Source organism: Aedes aegypti, chromosome 2 (assembly GCF_002204515.2).
Source record: "Aedes aegypti strain LVP_AGWG chromosome 2, AaegL5.0 Primary Assembly, whole genome shotgun sequence".
Classification (NCBI taxonomy): Eukaryota; Metazoa; Arthropoda; class Insecta; order Diptera; family Culicidae; genus Aedes; species Aedes aegypti.
In genome coordinates, this window is record NC_035108.1 from 171,273,271 (window position 1) to 171,293,104 (window position 19,834).

The following is a 19,834-nucleotide window of genomic DNA, read 5'->3' on the forward strand; positions in this document are numbered from 1 at the left end:
AGTTGGAAATCGTGTTATTTCCACTATGTCGATAACTGGTACAAAGAATGTATGAGAGCCCAATTATGGCAACACTCTGGAGGCTGTTTGTTTACATTTTTTGATCAGTAAAATAAAAGAATTAAAGCTATTTTACGGGTGACTTCCACGACGGGACGGTTCGGTAAGGCATTATCTTCATGTTTTGTACTCAATTACTAAGATTTTTCAATCACACGTTCGAAAACGTTCGCGAGCGGAAGATGCTAATTTCATGATAGAGAGGAGTTTTCAGCGACACTCGATTTTTGAATTTTCCCTCTTTTTTCGTTAAAAATTGGCACTGGAAAGGTAATGTGAGATCATTAATGCTGTTTTGTATCATAATTTGCATTTACACTACATTTTGACTTATTTTTCGAAATTAATTTTCTCCCATGAACCCATTGCAAAAAATTGATTTAACATCTATTTAACCCAAAATTTTTGGAAAATTTTATGAGCGATATCTTCATTACATATTAGCGTTGCATTATCATTCGCTCTTCATGGCGTTTGAGTTCATTTCGTGCAAATATTCGATAGTCCATAATTGGTACACTTTTATGTCGAATGCTAGGAACGCTATTGCCATAATTGGTACAAAGACAACGCTTTTTAAAATCCATTTTTAGAAGCTTAAAGTCAATTTAGTACTAAAACTGTTTAAATCAACAGATTCGCAAGGCTTTAAACTAGTAATTGACACCAAAAAGTCATGCTTGCGTTTTAGAAACGCGGTTACAACTTGATTTTTATTACTACTGTTGACATATTGCATCCATAATTGGTACACCTACCCTATATAATAAAAAAAAAATCAAAAGTGTGATTCTATTCCTTTATCAAGAGTCAGAGCCGAATCCCGTCGTGTCTGTTGAAAAGAATATTAGGAAAATATTCAGATTATTCAAAAATATAGATGGTTAGCTAAGCTTTTTGGTAAAGTCCTTTGTCAATGATGGATTCATGTACGTTCTTTAGTATTAAAACATTTTATTTATAGTCTTCTCTAACGCAACTGTCTCAAAATCAGCATCACACCAGCTAAAATAATATAAATTGTAGGAACTATCGTCGAACTAGTTCCGCGCTCATACAAAGTATACTCCTCCGGTTCTGGCATCAAGGTCATATTAATCGAGCGTGTTGCTATCACATTAGCGTAGAATTTGGCCGAAGATTTCTGAACTCGAGTCAGATTTGGATGATTGTAGTCCACAAAGTACAAACCAAATCTCTCTGATAGCCCAGCTCGCCATTCAAAGTTGTCCATCAAACTCCACGCAACGTAGCCCTTAACATTGCATCCTTCCGCAACAGCATCCAGCACGGAGTTCAAGTGATCTTTGAAGAACTTAACACGTTTTTCATCACGGGTTCCACCAAGATCGCTGTAACCATTTTCGGTAACGAACACCAGTGGATTATTGTACTCTTTGTTAATCCATTTCAACAGCTTGTAGATTCCCCTTGGATACAATCGGAACCAGGTTGAACCGGTTTCTGGCCAATTGGGATCCTGATATTCTACGATACCGCGATCATGATCATATGATGGTACTGGAAAGTTTGCCAAATTAGCAGCATCATTTTTGTAAACTTTGTACGCAGTGTAGGTGTTGAATCCGAAGAAATCTGCCGAGCCTTTGAGCTTGTTGACTTCCTCTTGTGTAAACGCTGGTAGACGAGACTTGACGAAACCTTGCGAGGCACTGAAGTTACCAATGCGATCGATCATCACTTGTGGGTAGTTGCCTTCGGCGGAGAAGATAGGATTTGCGAACCACCCAAGCTGTCAAAAAACACAGACTGTTAAAAGAACACATCCAGATTTCAACACTAGATATAATCTACTCACGAAGAATCGCAAATTGATATCCGAAGCTTCCAAATCATCCGATGAACTACTGTTGGGCTCTGCCCATGAAGAATCGATGGTTATACCGATTTTACCCCCTTGACTTGGTTGGAACTGTTGTCGGTAAACTGCGGCAGCTTCTGCATGGGAAAGCAGTACATGATGAGTGCAGAGATAACTAGGAATGCCGGGAAAATCGAGCCCTGGAGCCATTGCATCCCACTCATAAGACTGTCTGCAGGTTTGCAATGGTTCGTTAAAAGTTGTCCACCATTTAACACGATCGCCGAATGTTTCGAATGCAAATCGAGCGTATTCTCGAAAATGGCCTATGACTTCGCGATTCGTCCAGCCTCCCATTTCCTGTAGTCTTTGAGGTAGATCCCAGTGGTATAACACCACAAATGGTGTGATGTCATTTTCCAGTAGAGCATTGATGAGATTGTTGTAGTATTCCACACCTTTCATGTTAATCTGGTTACTGATACCGGTAGGCATGATACGTGTCCATGCAATCGAAAACCGGTAGATGTCAACGCCTAGATCTTTAAGCATTTGCACATCTCGTCGCCACTATGGAAACGAACTAATTAGCATAATATGTTTCAGAATATAAATTTCCCCTTACCAGATGATAGCTATCGCAAGCGACGTCGCCATTGGAACGATCGGCAATCTTTTCGGGATGGTTGTGCACCAGATGATCCCAGATAGATTCACCTTTACCGTCTTCATCCCATGCGCCTTCAATCTGATACGCAGACGTTCCAACGCCAAACATGAAGTCATCCGGAAAAGTCCTCTGTCCGTTGGCAAAGCTAAGAACAGTTTGAACGGGTTGAGCAAAAAATTTCCACTCGAAATCAGTTGCTTCAGCAACTTACCCCACGGTCAGCAGCAGCAAACAGACCAACGCAAAACACTTCATAACATAAATCCGATCCTCTTCAAAGTGCTGTCCTAATACAACTGACTAGTGCTACTTCAATTTACCGGCAAAAAGTACTCATCGATGAGCAAGCCACACAGTATTAATCTAAGATAAAATTGTATTCTGACACGCTTAGACTGATAGCGGAATGTGTCGTTCCATTGTTGGGAGGCCCAATCATCATAGGCTTATTCGTCCCAAAATTGATTGGGAATTGTTTGCGCGTGAAAATGGTAATGTCAATATTTCCAAAGATTTGAGTGTTTGAGAATCAGAAAAATGGGATAAGAAGTTGTAATGACGATGTGAATCATACATAGAAAGTACTAACCCAAATTTGAGCTTCATTCATTAGATATTAAACATATTCGATAGCCGATTGTGCAACTTTTCCCCGAATGTCGTTTCCTCGAATGCCAGTTTACCGATTGACCATTTTCTCCCGCATTCCATTATTCCTAATGACCCGTTTCCCCGAAAAGTGATGCAATTTAAGAAGGTGTAAGTATAAGGTGACCAGACGTCCCGCTTTTCGCTGGACAGTCCCGCATTTTGACCATTTGTCCGGCGCTGAAAAGTGTCCCGTGAAATGTCCCGCATTTCAAAAGCAGTCATTACAAGCATTTCTGTGGGTAATAAAAATAAAAGCAGTCTTGCCCAACCTATTTAATAGACGGGACAAATTTTAGAAAAAATATTGTTTGTTGTGTCTAGACTTTTAGTTCATAAACAATTCAACCTCCAGTGCGCATCGTACCTTCGTGCTGTGCGTACACGAATTCTCTCTGCTCTTGGAAGTTTTCTTAAAAACTACCTAAAGCAATAAAACAGTACTTTTCAGTGCTACAAAAACAGTACTTTTCAGTGCTAAAATTAAAAACGGTACTTTTCAGTGCTACCAAAACAGTACTTTTCAGTACTATTTTTTCTACTGTTGATCCCTTTACGATCCTTGTTTGGAACCGTGCCTTCGATTTTTCGTTGGACCCGTTGGCGAAAGCTAGCGGTGGTAATCCTTCTTGGACACCGTCTTGGGAAAAAACCTTTCGAAGGTCACGTCTTCTTTCGTTTATTAATTAAACATGGTATCAACAACAAACAAAAGGAAGGGTGAATCTCTGAATTCACTACTTCCTTCCAAAAAAGTGGGTTTTAAAACTGTCACTACACGTGGCAAGAATGGAAGAAAGGACGCTTCCCCGGAATGCGAACTTTCTTCCAAGGGTGAAATGAATAATTGTATCGAAATGAGCAATCAATTCGATGCTCTAGACAAATTTTCCGAACACCAAATCGAAGCAGCCTCTAGCCCAGGTTCTTTGATTCAAATGAGGAAGCAAAGAGTGCCGCCTATCGTGGTCAGTTGTTCCGAATTTGGGGGATTCAGGCAAGAGATCTTGAACTCCATTAGGGGAATCAAGGTTTCCTTCCAAATCGCAAAGAAAGGAGACTGTCGCGTTTTGCCGGAAACTCTTAAAGATCGTGAGCTTCTTCTCAAACATCTTGAAGAGAAGAAGCACAAATTTTTTACTTATGACGACAAAACTGAACGTTTGTTCAAAGTTGTCTTGAAAGGTCTCTCAAGTGACTATAAATCACCTGAAGAGATCAAAAATGGAATAAATGATTTACTTGGTTTTTCCCCAGTCCAAGTAATCATTATGAAAAAGAGAACCCAATCTGGCATTGTTCGGAAAGGGCTTTCTCAAGAATTTTATTTAGTTCACTTTAACAAAAAAGAACTAAATAATATTAAAGCTTTAGAAAAAGCAAAACTTTTGTTTGATGTCCGTGTGACATGGGAACATTTCCAGAAACCTGGAGGAAATTACCAGAACCCCACTCAGTGCCGTCGGTGCCAAAAGTGGGGTCATGGTACAAAAAATTGTCGCATGGATGCTAAATGCATGATTTGCGGAGGTTCTTCTCACGCCAAAGACGTCTGTTCAGTGAAGGAAGATACCACCAAGTTCATATGTTGTAATTGCGGGGCTAACCATAAGTCCAATTTTTGGAATTGTCCTTCACGCAAAAAGGTGATTGAGGCTCGTGCCAGGCAGATGAAAGATAATATCCGTTACGATAACGGTCGTTTCCGGAATTTGCCTGGTAGAGTATCGAACAATGCTCATTTTTCAGTTAACGATCGCTTGATCATGAATCATACCCATCAGGAAGATCATAATCATGCTCATTCACAAACTAATATTAATCCGTCGGGTAGCCGTTCGAATCTTTCTATTTCGAATGTATCTACCCACGGTAAATCCTTTGCCGATATCGTAGCAGGAAATTCGAACTCCTCCCCAGTTCGATCCATGGGTACCCATTCTACTTGTTTCAAATCAAATGGAAAAAAACCCTACCGCCACAGGTAACTCCGCTTCTTCGTCTACCGGAAATTCCAATGGGAAATTACATGACATGTCTGCCTCTGATTTTAATTTTCTAACTGAACAATTGAATCTAATGATTGATGCAATGTTCAAAGCCACCACTATGACTGAAGCAGTCCAAGTAGGTGTAAAATTTACAAATCAAATTGTTATTGGATTACGTTTTTCTAATGGATCCAAATAATAATTTAAATATTTTAAATTGGAATGCTCGTTCTCTGAATGGTAAAGAGGACGAGCTGTTTAATTTTCTTACGGTTAATAACGTGCATATAGCAGTTATTACCGAAACGTATTTAAAACCTGGATCTAAACTCAAAAGAGATCCTAACTTTTTTGTTTATCGTAATGATCGACTTGATGGGGCATGTGGGGGAGTTGCAATCATCATTCATAGGCGTATAAAACATCAACTCTCGAAAACTTATTCATACAGACTCAAGTCAAAAAAGTATACAAACTTACTTTATCGATCCTACGTGTTAAGCAGGCGGAATTCTACACGTTCCGCCCTGTACCAACTCAACTTTTCACTTTTAGAACGATTAATTTCCGGATTTACAAAACGACGAAAGTAAGATTTTCAACTTTCGCAACCTAACCACTACTTTCGCCGCCCCGCTGTATGGAGAGACAAAGTGACTTAACCACGAATCAAAACAAAACACTACTTGAGCCGAATTTACACTGGTAGAAAAACGTCGAAAGTAACTTGATGAAACGGCTTATCATTTTGTGTAACTATTTTTTTTTTGGAAATAATAGAAACTACGTAGTTTTTGAACACGAGCTGATTGTATGCAAAATTTAAGTGGTGTACACTACGAAAAAAATGTTAAAAAGGTGATTCATTTTAAAACAGTTTTAGAAGACAGGTTGTGATTCTTCTGAATTAATTTTCTCAAAACCGTATGAAAGTTACTTACGTCGATTTGAAAAAGTAATCGTTACTGTTTTCATCATTTGAAACTAAAGTTTTTGAAACTTTAGGTGTTTCTGTTGAAACACAGTTTGGTAAATATACTTTCATAGCTGCCTATTTGCCTTTTCAATGCTCTGGGCAGCAAGTTAATTTGCTCCAAACTGACTTGCGTAAATTGACTCGCAATAAGTCAAAATATTTTGTCATTGGTGACTTTAATGCCAAACATCGGTCATGGAATAATTCTCAAAGTAATTCCAACGGCAGAATTTTATTTGATGAGTGCTCTTCAGGATATTTCTCAATTCAATACCCTGATAGCCCCACATGTTTTTCCTCTTCTAGAAATCCATCTACGATTGATTTGGTCTTAACCGACTCTAGTCATCTTTGTAGCCAACTGATTACTCATGCTGATTTTGATTCTGATCATGTCCCTGTTACATTTCAAATATCCCAAGAAGCGATTCTCAATCCTATCAGCTCCACTTTCAATTATTTACGAGCCGACTGGAATATATATAAAACGTATGTTGACTCCAATCTTGATGTTAACATTTCTTTAGAAACTAAACTTGATATTGACAATGCTCTTGAAACTTTAACAAATTCCATTGTTGGAGCCCGGAGCATTGCAATTCCAAAATGTGAAGTAAATGTGGGCTTCGTGGCCGTGCGGTTAGTGTCGTCAGGCAATGAGCCGATCGTGTCATGGGGTGTGGGTTCGATTCCCGCTGCAGCCATTGAAACTTTTCGTGAGGAATGTTTCTCGGCTGTACCATTGGAGCATGCTTGTCCGTTGTCTAGTGTTAAGTTACAGTCTGTGCAGCTAAATGGCTGAAGACGGTGTCCGTGTCTTAAAAAAAAAAAATTTGAATCCGTGATTATAGACGATGATCTTAAACTCTTGATCCGTCTTAAAAACGTGAGGAGAAGGCAATTTCAACGCACTCGCGATCCTGCTATGAAAATTATATGGCAGGATTTGCAGAAAGAAATCAAGAAACGTTTTGCTCAATTAAGAAACAAAAATTTTGAAAATAAAATTTCTCAATTGGACCCTGGCTCTAAGCCCTTTTGGAAATTATCGAAAATCTTGAAAAAACCTCAGAAGCCAATACCGGCATTGAAAGAGGAAAACAAATTATTACTAACTAATTGCGAAAAAGCTCAAAAACTTGCTATGCAGTTTGAAAGTGCGCACAATTTTAATTTAGGACTTACTAGTCCAATTGAAAATGAAGTTACTCAGGAGTTCGAAAATATTCTCAATCAAGAGAACGTTTTCGAAAATGCCTGGGAGACTGATTTGGAAGAAGTGAGAACTATTATTAAAAAATTCAAAAACATGAAAGCTCCTGGCGATGATGGAATTTTCTACATCCTCATCAAGAAACTTCCAGAAAGTAGCTTATCATTTTTAGTTGATATATTTAACAAATGTTTTCAATTAGCATATTTTCCTGACAAATGGAAAAATGCTAAGGTTGTTCCAATTTTAAAACCAGACAAAAATCCTGCAGAAGCTTCTAGCTATCGTCCAATCAGTTTGCTTTCCTCCATCAGTAAACTTTTTGAAAAGGTTATTTTGAACAGAATGATGGCCCACATCAACGAAAATTGACAATTTTTGCCAATGAACAGTTCGGATTCCGCCATGGACATTCGACCACTCATCAACTTTTACGTGTAACAAATTTGATCCGTTCCAACAAATCTGAAGGCTATTCTACTGGTCTTGCTCTTCTAGACATAGAAAAAGCATTCGACAGTGTTTGGCATGAAGGTGTGATTGTAAAATTAAAAAACTTTAATTTTCCAACATACATTGTTAGAATAATTCAAAGTTATCTGTGTACACTTCAGGTTAATTATCAGAACTCCAGATCTGAAATACTTCCTGTAAGAGCTGGTGTTCCTCAAGGCAGCATTTTGGGACCAATATTATACAATATTTTCACATCTGACTTACCTGAGCTACCTCAGGGATGTCAAAAATCTTTGTTTGCGGATGACACAGGCCTCTCCGCCAAAGGACGAAGCCTGCGTGTCATCTGTAGTCGATTGCAAAAAAGTTTGGATATTTTTTCTTCATACTTGCAAAAATGGAAGATTTCTCCTAATGCTTCCAAAACTCAACTAATAATATTCCCACATAAACCAAAAGCTCTTTATTTGAAACCTTCAAGTAGACATGTTGTCACGATGAGAGGGGTGCTAAGCCTGCTCAACGCAGTGCATGTGTTAAAACTACACAGAATGAGGCAAACAATGCAGGGCTCACTGGCTGAGTGAAAATTCTGTGTAAGTCGCACTCATGCTATGTGTAACCGATGTGTTGGCCATTAGCTGTGCGCGGATCGATGGAAATGGGACTGTCAGTCATCTCCCGCACGGCAGCAAACAGTTGGTCGTTGGTAAGATGGGGAGTTTTCTGGGCTTTTTCCAGCGAAAAGCCGGAATATGGTCGCAAATGAGAAAGTTTTCCCCCATTTGCTTCTGCTTCGGCTATTCGAATGAAAAAATCTCTGAACACTTTAAAATTTAAATGTATTTTCAATGCTTCCAGAAGCAAAAACAAATATGGAAGCGTATTCCGCATTCCAAACGTTCCTCCTCTGTGCGCTTTTCACTCATTCGGTTTGTTTACCACCGTTTGCACAAAACTGTGTACAGTCCCCTTTGCACAGAATCTGTGCTGCATGAAGAGAGGCCGATTTTGTGTACTCCCCAAGTAACCGAATAGCACTTTAAATCGCCCTGCGTGCCAATATAGGGCTATAATACTGCTGATATGCCCTATATTAGCCGAACAATATCCCTATAAGGCCAAAAAGGCGAATTAGCGGGCTAGTGGTTAGTAGTGATCCTTTATAGAGAGATAAGCGGAAGTAAAATGGAATGATTTGGGAACAGATCAGCAGTGCTGATTTTGCTCGGCGTCGAGAATAATATTGTAACACGGGCATGACTTCCTCATTGCTGTAAGTGTATTTTGTTTCGTTATAGATCTTTGAGCTACATATCAAAACTAATAAACAGCCGAAAAAATCAAAAACTAAAAATCGCATTGACAAAAATTCAAAAAAGTAAAACATTTCATTTTTTTGCTTCATGCAAAATTACTTTAACCGAAATAATTTCAAGCGGATTACATTACTCCTCAAAAAAATTTCAAAACAAACATAACGCATGTTCGTTTGGCTCACACTTTGACAGCTCTCGCTGCTCGATTGGCTCACACTTTGACAGAAATGTCAGCTTCCGCGAATCTCTCTTATAAAGGATTTCTAGTGGTTAGTGGTGAGCGGATGAAGTTTAGCGTGCATGCGCTACGTTGAGCAGGCTTAGCGTGCATTGGTTTGCAAGAATTGAGAAAGCGCGCAACTGGCGTCACGACGTCTGCTGTTGGAAGAGAAAGCGTCAACGCCATACATGCTTTGTGTGCATGTATGTTGCATGGAGCTTCCAGGTATCGCGCGATAGTAGGCGCAATATTGATTGGAACCAAAACTAGATGTTATAAACATATTGGCCAAATTGATTATGTTTTATCTTATTAAATACACAACATTTATGTGGCTTTGAATTGATTTATAAACTATGTGTGAATATAGTATTTCTTGCTCAACAGACCGACAACTGATAAATTGCGGTGGGCGTAAAGTGGGTTTCAGCGTTCAACAGTCAGTCATCATTGCACTTAAAAGCTTTGATGTATCAACAAAAGCATACAAAGAGATGTACCCAGCCCTGTCGTCGTAAAATTTGAGGTACTTAGTCGTCACTTATTTTGAGGGGCGTTTTTATAGTTAAGAGGGCGCTTTTACTCTCTGGCGTTAATGATCAATGATTATTAGAAAAATTCTGGAAAATTCGACGATCTATATTTATTATCGAAAAAGGCTTGTTCTTCGGAAGCATCAACAATTAAAAGCCTGCTACAAAATATCAAGTTATTTTTTGAGCATCAATTTAACAGATATCATAAATTCACCGATTTTTCTGAAGAAAAATATTTTAAATTGCAAGTTAACTGATATGAGTATAATTGTTAGGTTCAAAGTACGTCCTGACGGAAGTGCAAATATAGTAATAATATGAGAAATAACCTATGCCTTCAAAGAGTTGCTTATCTAATCCCCACCTCACATTGAAGTATCTTAGAAAAACAAATGTTTTATTTTCAGAAGACCTCTCCAAGCACAATGACATTAATCAAAATTGGCAACACTGTTGTAATGAAATCGAATTCATTTTCCACATATTATTTTTATAATATGTTATTCTGAGATTTCTTATCAAAATATTTGGAGAAAAATGTCTACAATTTGCTGTAGATCGATAAATATGTGTAAATTATTTTAAAAGTATGAGATATTTCAATGAAACGATCATAAAGGGTAAAATTTATATACAGAACGCGGTTAAAACTCACGATTTGGCTCTCATTTATACAAATGTATTCATTAGTAATCTAAACCAATTTTAAACACGCTTTCTTCTTTACTTTTTTTCTGTAAGTAAAAGGATGGTGTATCAGCAAATTTTCCCATAAAGGATAGACCCCTAGAGTAATCTAGTATCAAAGAATGGTGACATATTATTGATTTTTTTAAGCTCTACCTATATTAGAATAGTAATGGATACCAACACACAATTTGTTCATAAAAATAAGGATTTTTGTTGCGCCAAAAATAATTCTTAACTTTGATGAATAGTTTTTCTTAGGAGTTATTGGTAAAACCATTAATTTCTTCAACCAAAAGCATCTTGTAAGATTTTATCTTTTCATAACATTGTGGAATAATAGTTGAACGATGCACAGAAAACCGATTACGATTTTATCCGGAGATGAACCAGGCAAGGGCTGAAAATCTCCCAAATAAAGATAACTAACTAACTACGATTTTATCAATAAATAAAAAAGATATTGCATAAACAAGGTGTCCACTTTATAAAATGAACAGTCCTTATATTGGAGTTCAATTTAAATTATCCCCAACCACATCCTTGGGGATATCCGATTGCCTAAAAAGCGGTCACAATAGTTTGATGTACACATTGAGTCTACAGTTACGCTATTCACGATTAGAAATGAAAAAACTAAGCCTTCGCATGATATGTTTTGATGTGAAAACAGAAATGTCCCCAAATGACAGGATCTTACTGGAACTTCCGGTGGTGGCCATTCTTGGTAAATATCCATTTTCAGTCTATATTTAACTTAAGGAATGAGCCGTCTCACGATATGTATTGGAGTTCAATTCCAATTGTTCTCTAGCACTGGTTCACTCGGGGACATCCGACAGCCCAAAAGTGGCCTCTGTTGTCAAATATCCACTTTGCGTCTACAGTTGCCCTACTTACGAAAAAAATATGACTCACATTCATAAGGTTTAATAACCGCATGACTTTATTATTATGAAAAATTATTGGCTTTTTTCGGTGAATACAATACCTATACTCAGAGTGAAAGGGAGTAACGAAAGTAATGAAATGACAAGATGGATAGAATCGCAAGCGAGCGACGAGAGAAATGAATAGGGAAGGTGTACCGGTATTCGCCATGTACCAGTTATTCGCCACCCCAGATTTTATACCGTTTTACTTCATATATGGTTGCCAATTGTTTAGTGTTTGCTAAATTGCTTTGAGATGATACGGAAACATTCTTGGAAACCGCAAAATTTTCTCAGAAAATAATAGAAAAAAATCATTTTCCTTAAACTTTTTGCTCCTTTGCACCTATTTTTCGCCACCTGTTCCTGAATTCGCCACCCTCCATAAGAAATCAACGTAAGTGGCGAATTCAGGAACCGAAATTAAAATCGTGGCGAATACTGGTGCAAGTGGTCCAGTATTCGCCACCACCATTTTTAATACAAAAACAAAGTTTCTGATTAGTTTTAATATTTTCCCTGCTGAGTATGGATTGAAAGCTTTCGTTTAATGTCCAGACAGTAACCAAAGGTCTTTTGATTTATAAATAAACAATATTTTTCCTTAGGGTGGCCAAAACTGGTACACTTACCCTATAAGTTGAAAATTTGTTTTAACAGAGGGCCATATGTGTGAACAACACAATCGAAACGACAAATCGTTGCCTAACGTCCTGGCTAGATGATGTTGTTCGAAATTTGTACGCGACGTTTTTTTGTGGGCTTCGTGGCCTTGCGGTTAGCGGCGTCAGTCGTCTGGGCGTATGGTGCCACGAAGTGTGGGTTCGATTCTCGCTCCAGTCGGTGAAAACTTTTCGTCGAACGAAAAATTCATCACTGCTACTGGGTGTTTCGTGTTGTCCGTTGCCTAATGTTAGTGATCGTTCAGTCTGTGCAGCCTATGTGCTGAAGACGGTGTAAATTGTCTTTAAAAATTAAAATTGTGCCTCCGCCATGTTGATTTCCTCCAGCTTGTGAAATGTTTAGTATTTTCAAATTATCTGAATCATCTGAATTATTTTTTCCATACATTTCTATGATAGTACCTATATAGAGAGAAACGGATTTAATTTTATTAGAATCACAAGAGCTGCCCAAACATACCAAGAATAGCAAACATATTGTTGTTATCATCTGGCACTTTGTTCCCGTAAAAATAAAGAAATGTAACAGTTTTTGAAGTGAAACACTCAAAATTGTCATTCCTCGTATCAGTTCAATAGTCAATTTCAGCAGGCACTGAAACTTTCAACACCATATGGACAATAATTTATTTGAACAATATTGTTATAAAACTGAGATGATAACTATCAATTATCATTCCAGTTTAGTTGTTTAGCGAATATTTTAAGATATCGTATATTTTCGTAATACTAATCCCCAAAACCCCTTTTTAAAAGTCATACCGTTATAATTTTTGAACGCCTTTATTTAAGTTGGCAATACAAAAGTTTGTTGGTAAAATGCATATCTTGTTTATTGTTTTCTGCGTTCTTGTACGAATTTGGATCGCCTTCATTTGTATACAATGGTCACCGTCGTGGACTTATCTGGATTGACCCAGAAATTCTCTTTGATCCTACAAAGCAGTTCTGACCATAAACCACGAGTTGGTTTTTGTCCACACATTTTTCAACCGTAGTCTTAAGGCTAAGTAGCCCGTCATTCGTTTTGGCAACAATGATGACTTTACAGCTTAAATTTCAAAGTGATATAACTCAGTCTCGATAGTTTATATCGACTTGAAATAGTATCAATGTACGCGCTAACATGCATAAAGTATGTTGATACTTTTTCAGCTGTGTCAGTGCAACACCAACTGATTTTCTTTGATTCGAAATCGTGAGATAAATTAGCAACAATTATCAACGACGCGTACAAATTTCAATAACGACCTACTTCGCCTTAATGACTACGTGATTTTTCTAAATATCTATCTAGATATTTGAACCATAAATTTATTAAATGATTATGATAAATTCAAGGGATCAGGTGCATTCTGTTGTCCAACAAACAATCATATATTCAGCTATATCAGCGCACTGGAATAATTTTTCCTTATATTACGTAGAAAGGAGGAGAAATAATAAAATTTTCCGGAATATATTAGGGCGTTAGCATGCTCATGACCTCGAGAAGATCTCTGTGAAGTAATATTTAACATTGATACAGCTCAACAGCATCTATATGATCTACGAGAGATACGGCCAAATTACTTCAGGGCGTGGATAAAGCTTCGAAATTTCGACTGATAGCTTTCAGGGCGTTAGGATACACCTGGTCTACTCAGGATAAGATAACATAATTACAGGGCCTTGATACAGCTTGTAATTTTTAATTGATCCGAATTACGGTCAAATAAGGCTGATACAAATATTAATTTTCTTTTATGTCACCCCCCCCCCCTTCAAAAATTCAAAAAATTTTTGACACCAGTTAGGTTTTTTTTAATTTTTAGAGTAAAAACTAGGTAAAATAATGATCCAGATGACGATTGGAAATTTTTTTACAACAATCGTTAAAAATAAAAATTCGTAAAAATAACTTTTTTTTTCATTTTTATTTTTTTGTTCCTTATTTATTTTTATCCCCCCCCCCCCCCTTGTACCTTCCAAGTGGTCTCGGACATAAAAGACAATTAATATTTGTATCAGCCTAACTACGTGGTTAAAAAAAAGACACGGACACCGTGGTTAAGCTACGTGGGATAAGCTCAAATTACTCCAGGGCGTTAATATAGTTTATAATTTTCATCTGATGTTCTACAGGCCGTCAAGAGGCGCCAGATCGTCGTGGGATAAGGTCGAATTACTCCTGATTACTGTATTACTCCATTGTTGAAACAACTTGATCTATTTAGGATAAATTACTCCAAGGCGTTGATACAGCTTTCATTTTTCTATTAATATCCTCAGGGGGTTAAGATGCATCTGATCTACATGAGTCGAAGTAAAATTACTCCAGCGCGTTGATACAGCTTTGAAATTTCGATTGATGTCATACAGGGCGTTAAGTACACTTGGCTTTTGTGGAATAAGGTCAAATTACTACAGGACGTTGATACAACTTATAATGAATGTTCAAGTGATGTTCTACAGGGCGTCAAGTTACTTGTGACCTACAAAGCATAAAACCAAATGACTCAAGGGCGTTGATACAAGTAGGAATTTTCAGGTAACGTCCTCAAGGCGTTGAGGTACATCTGATCTACGTGATATCTAGTCAAATTATTCCATAGCTGATTTCTTACAGGGCGTCAAGATGCATCAGATCCATGAAGCATAACATTAAATTACTCCAGAGCGTTTCTACAGCTAAATCTAAATTGATGGCTAACAGGACATTAAGATGCAACAAGTCTACTTAGGACAAATTGCTGCAAAGCATTGATACAGCTTGAAATTTGCTATCGTTGTCTTCAGGGGGTCAGGGAGAGAAAAGGTCAAAATTACTCTAGCGCGTGGATACAACTAGAACATTTCCATTGATGTCCTACAGGAGGTTATTTACACCTGGTCTACGTGGGATAAGGTTGGGAAACTCTAGGGCGTTCATGCGTTCATGATTTTGATCTGATGTCGAAAAGGGCGTCAAGACACACCTGATCTACGAAGGATAAGGTCGAATAACTACAGGGCGTTTATACAGCTTTGAATTTTCAATAGTTGCCTTCAGGGTGTCAAGGTGTACCTAATCTACTTAAGATAAGGTCAAATTACTACAGGGCGTTGATTCAACTTGGACATTCAATTAATGTCTTTGGGGGTTGAGATGCAGCTGAATTTCGTAGAATAAGGTAAAATTACTGATACAGCTTATAATTTGCAACTGATGTACTACAGGGCGTCAAGATGCATCTGATCTTGGTGGGATAATGCACAATTACTCTAGAGCGTTGATACAGCTTGGAATGTTCTATTGATGTCTTACAGGGCGTTAAGAAGCATCTAATCTACTAAGGATTAATTACTCCTGGGGGTTGATATAGCTTGCAGTTTTCGATTAATGTCTTCAGGGGATTGAGATGCACGTGATCTACGTGAGACAAAGTCAAATTACTCCAGGGCCTTGATTTCGATTGATGTCATACAGAGCGTTAAGTATATATGGTCTTCAAGGGATAAGGTCGAATTACTTTAGGGCGTTGATACGGCATATAATTTCATTGATATCTTAAAAGACGTCAAGATGTACCTAATCTACGAAGGGTAAGGTTGAATTATTCTCGGGCGTTGATACAGCATAGAATTTTGAACTGATGTCCTACAGGGCGTCATGATTCACCTGATCTACAAAGGATAAGGTCAGATCATTGCAGGGCGTTCATACATCTTGAAATTTTCAAATAATGTCCTCAGGGCGTTGAAGTGCATCTTATCACGTATATAGTCAGCTTATTCCAGGGCTAATGCCTTACAGGGCGTTCAGATGCACCTGGTCCACGTATAATAAAGTCAAATTACTCCAGGGCGTTGATACAGCTTGAAAATGTCTATTGATGTCTTACAGGGCGTTAGGATGCACATGATCTCGCAATGATTTATCACTCTTCCTATATTTTTCATGAATCAGGGCGAAAATTGTAAAAAAAATCTGAGCAAAGCTTCTTAGTCGTCGACTAAGCGCGACTAAGCAGGACGACAGGGCTGGATGTACCAGCGCTGGACATCGTCAAAAAGCTAAGATATCGTGATACAATTGACAAGCTGTAAATAATAAGAATTATTATATAGAATTACAACGTTAGGAATAATGGAGATTCGGAATTTCGCGAAAGCCACGAAATCCACGGAATTTATCCTTTACCGCGAAACTTGGAAAATAACGCGTAAATAGTTGAATTCTGAAGGTTTATATGATAATCTCAGAAAAGTTCAGATTTTTAAAAAAAAAAAAAAAAAAAAAAAAAAAAGACAATTTACACCGTCTTCAGCCAAAGGCTGCACAGACTGAACGATCACTAACATTAGGCAACGGACATAACACATAACACCCAGTAGTCCAGCGATGAATTTTTCGTTTGACGAAAAGTTTCCACCGACCGGAGTGGGAATCGAACCCACACCCCGTGACACAATACGCCTAAACGACTGACGCCGCTAACCGCACGGCCACGAAGCCTCATAATAATGGTTTATTTATTTGTAAGCCGAGATTCATATAAAAAATGGGCAGCTAAGGCATAAAAGGAGAAAGTATATGCTTTAGCAAATATATACCAAATCTTCAATATTTTGAAAACTGCAATATATCGTCAACTTGAATTACTTGTAAGGTTTAGTTTGCAACTTTGTGGAAAATATGTGTGCCTTAAACAATTTGAAATAATGTTTTTGTACTTTTCATGAAGTTTTGTCTTTCACGACATATTTTCTATTGTAGATCACTACCCATAAACGCATAACTGTTCCATGTGAATAGGAAATCCAGCAAACATAGGACTAACATGCATTTATGGGCAGATTATTGATATGTGCAAGAATTGATAACTTTATAAATATGTGAAATCTTGTCCCGCTTTGGAGCAAAATACATCTGGTCACTTTATGCAAGTAACTATAATATTCGATTACAGGGTGATAAAATTTAAAGAATGATAAGCAATAAAAAACACGGGAATCCTCATTCGGGGAAAAGTAGCACTACTCTTATAAACCATATAATTAGTATTTATTGAACAACTACAGTAGTATTAAAAAAAAAATTCTGATATCAGTATCACGAAGCTGAAAGAAGCTGATTGAAATTTACTACAAAAACATGGTTAGCAATAGTATGTACTTGCCCTATGGAATGAACGATTTTCTAAATTATGTTCTACGATTTTGATGGAGAGACTTTTGTGTTAAGTGTGTTTTTATAACGTTTTGTGAGCGAGGAAAGGCGCTTAAGCCAAGGTCCCTGAGCCAGGGCACAATAGAGAAATACCTGTATTCCATTCCAAGAGAAGTAGAAGCATCACATGGAGTGTGCATTAAAATTCTTAGCAACGTCACTCCCAACGATTTTATCTGTCTCCTTGAAATGAAACGGTTGGTACAGTTGTCCACGTTTCTTCTGTTAAAAATTCAAATATTTGCGTTTATCATGTTATTCACAAGTGAATGCAGTGTGAACACGTTTTTGTCTCAAGCATCAAAATACCGCTATTTACTTAAATAGGGGTTGCTGAATCCATTGCCGTTTTCATATCATTTCTAATATCAGAGCACGTCTAGTTTTTAAGATATTGGCTGTAGAAAATGCAAAATTTGACTATATCAGCCAACTTGCATGCAAGTTTCCCAGCTTGTAAGGCAAATAATTTGCGTAATTTGCCACATAATTCAAACTTCATGTGTATAACAATAATTATCAGTAAAGTTTATAATACTATCGATGCTCAAAAGTTATTTTTTGGTGTTTTCGAAAAGTATTGTATTTTGTCATATAAGAGAAATGAAGAATCTTGTATGGGGACTGCAAGCATGTTGAAAAAAATCGATTTATTGTTAATTTTATCTTTCAATTTCAACCAAATTATATCTGGAATAAAAGTTGAAGTCCTATTTTGCATGCTCACTGAATTAGATCACAAAAAAGTTTGATCAATCATACTTTAAATTTCATGTAAACATCAATTAAACCAGTGTTTCATACAACTTTGTGACATGTAGGGACATTTCTGAGAACGGCATTAGATTCAGCGACCCAAAATCTACTAAAGACACCTAATTTAATCCTTGAGACACACAAAAATGTAATTTTTGTTACGCTGTGTAATCTGATCACCGTAATATTTTGGATTATCTTCAAAACCAAGTATGCACAGTGGGCCTGGCCATTTTAATATTTGTCTCATATCACCGATTAGGGTTCCTAGTACCGACCCCTTTTAACCAGTACCGGTTCTACGGTACTGTAACTCTCAGTACCGGTAGTACCGATAAAATACCGGTACTGGGAGAAATGCTTGCAATAATTATAAAGCATACAGTATTGGACAAACAATTTGCAATTTTTTCAAATTCGTCAATTGATACAAGTTTGCTGGAACTTATTGTCTTTTTATGAAAATTGATCTTAGAATAATTATGAGTTAACTTATGAAATAAACAAAATATGTGTTGAAATGCAAGCTTTGTCTAGCGTGGTGGACCATATTCATTCAAATCTATCCTTCAACCATCCACAGTTGTCCGTTTTATAGGAAATTAAAAGAAGTTGCTGATGTCATGCGTAATAATGTATATTGTGCGATTTCGATTTTCCGTTCAAAATTAATAATTTATGGACTATTTTAATGTATTGCCTTGCTTTTCATTCATGGATTAGGAGTAAAAAAATGTAAAGCATGTTCAAAGTTCAACGTTGATTTGCCATATGGGTGCGTATTTCTGTAACAAAACTTTCAGGCATGGAGAAAGCTCTTTCTGAATCCATTCGGAAGTTGCTCGAATTGTTGCCCAATGCCCATGCATCGTGAAATGTCACTAAATATTTTGCTTTGAATTTGGAAGACTCGTAATTTATGTCCCGTAGAATTATCCCGAACAATTTCTATCCATCTTTGTGCCTTATTGAAGCACCTTTATATGTTTCAGTATCCTGAAATCATCGATAATTCGTGCTTTTATGCAAGGAGATAAACCATGATAAGTGCTGAAAGGGTGATAGTTAGAATAAGCCTTTATGTAATACGTCCCTTGATTGACCTAAGAAGTTCATCGTACACGAACTTTACCAAACTTACGTTCCATTTATGGTGGAGAAATTCATTGATTCAAACGAATAAACGATTAGATTTTTCATCAGTACCGAAAGTACCGGTACTCAATGCTGTCCAGTACCGGTATTTCGGTACCAAAAATTGGTCGGTAATACCGGTAGTTTCGGTACCGGTACTCCCGGTACCAAAACCCTATCACCGATATGCTGCATACATTAATGCTGACAAGAAAATATTGGAAGACATTACAAAACCATTTTCAGGATGCGTTTCAATATTGGCTGTGCAAGCACTAAGAATAGAATAAAATATAATATAAGTGTGTTTTTATAACATTTTGTGCCTCTTTGATAGAGGTCTCGGAAAAGAAATTACTTGAAAAGGTTTTCCTCTCTAATAATGTTTGATTATAAATCAATAATAATAACATGTTCTCAATTGTTGTTTTTTTTTATTTTAGCAAAGAATAGAAGCATTATAGTGAGTGTGAATATTTGGTAGCCATATTGGATTTTGAGGCCATTTTGATTTTAAAAAGAAGAATGAGTTTTCACCTG

The 19,834-nt window shown here is 37.2% G+C and overlaps 1 protein-coding gene across 1 annotated transcript; it reads right to left on the reverse strand.

The window, feature by feature from the left end:
* Positions 1-994: 994 nt before the first annotated feature.
* Positions 995-2,909, reverse strand: LOC5565972 (myrosinase 1). Its single transcript, XM_001650290.2, has 4 exons — positions 2,764-2,909; positions 2,508-2,697; positions 1,880-2,452; positions 995-1,813 (listed from the first exon to the last, which is right to left on the reverse strand). Exons 1-4 carry the CDS (start codon positions 2,805-2,807, stop codon positions 1,031-1,033), a joined length of 1,590 nt encoding a protein of 529 aa, XP_001650340.2. The 5' UTR covers positions 2,808-2,909; the 3' UTR covers positions 995-1,030.
* Between the last annotated feature and the right edge of the window lie 16,925 nt (positions 2,910-19,834).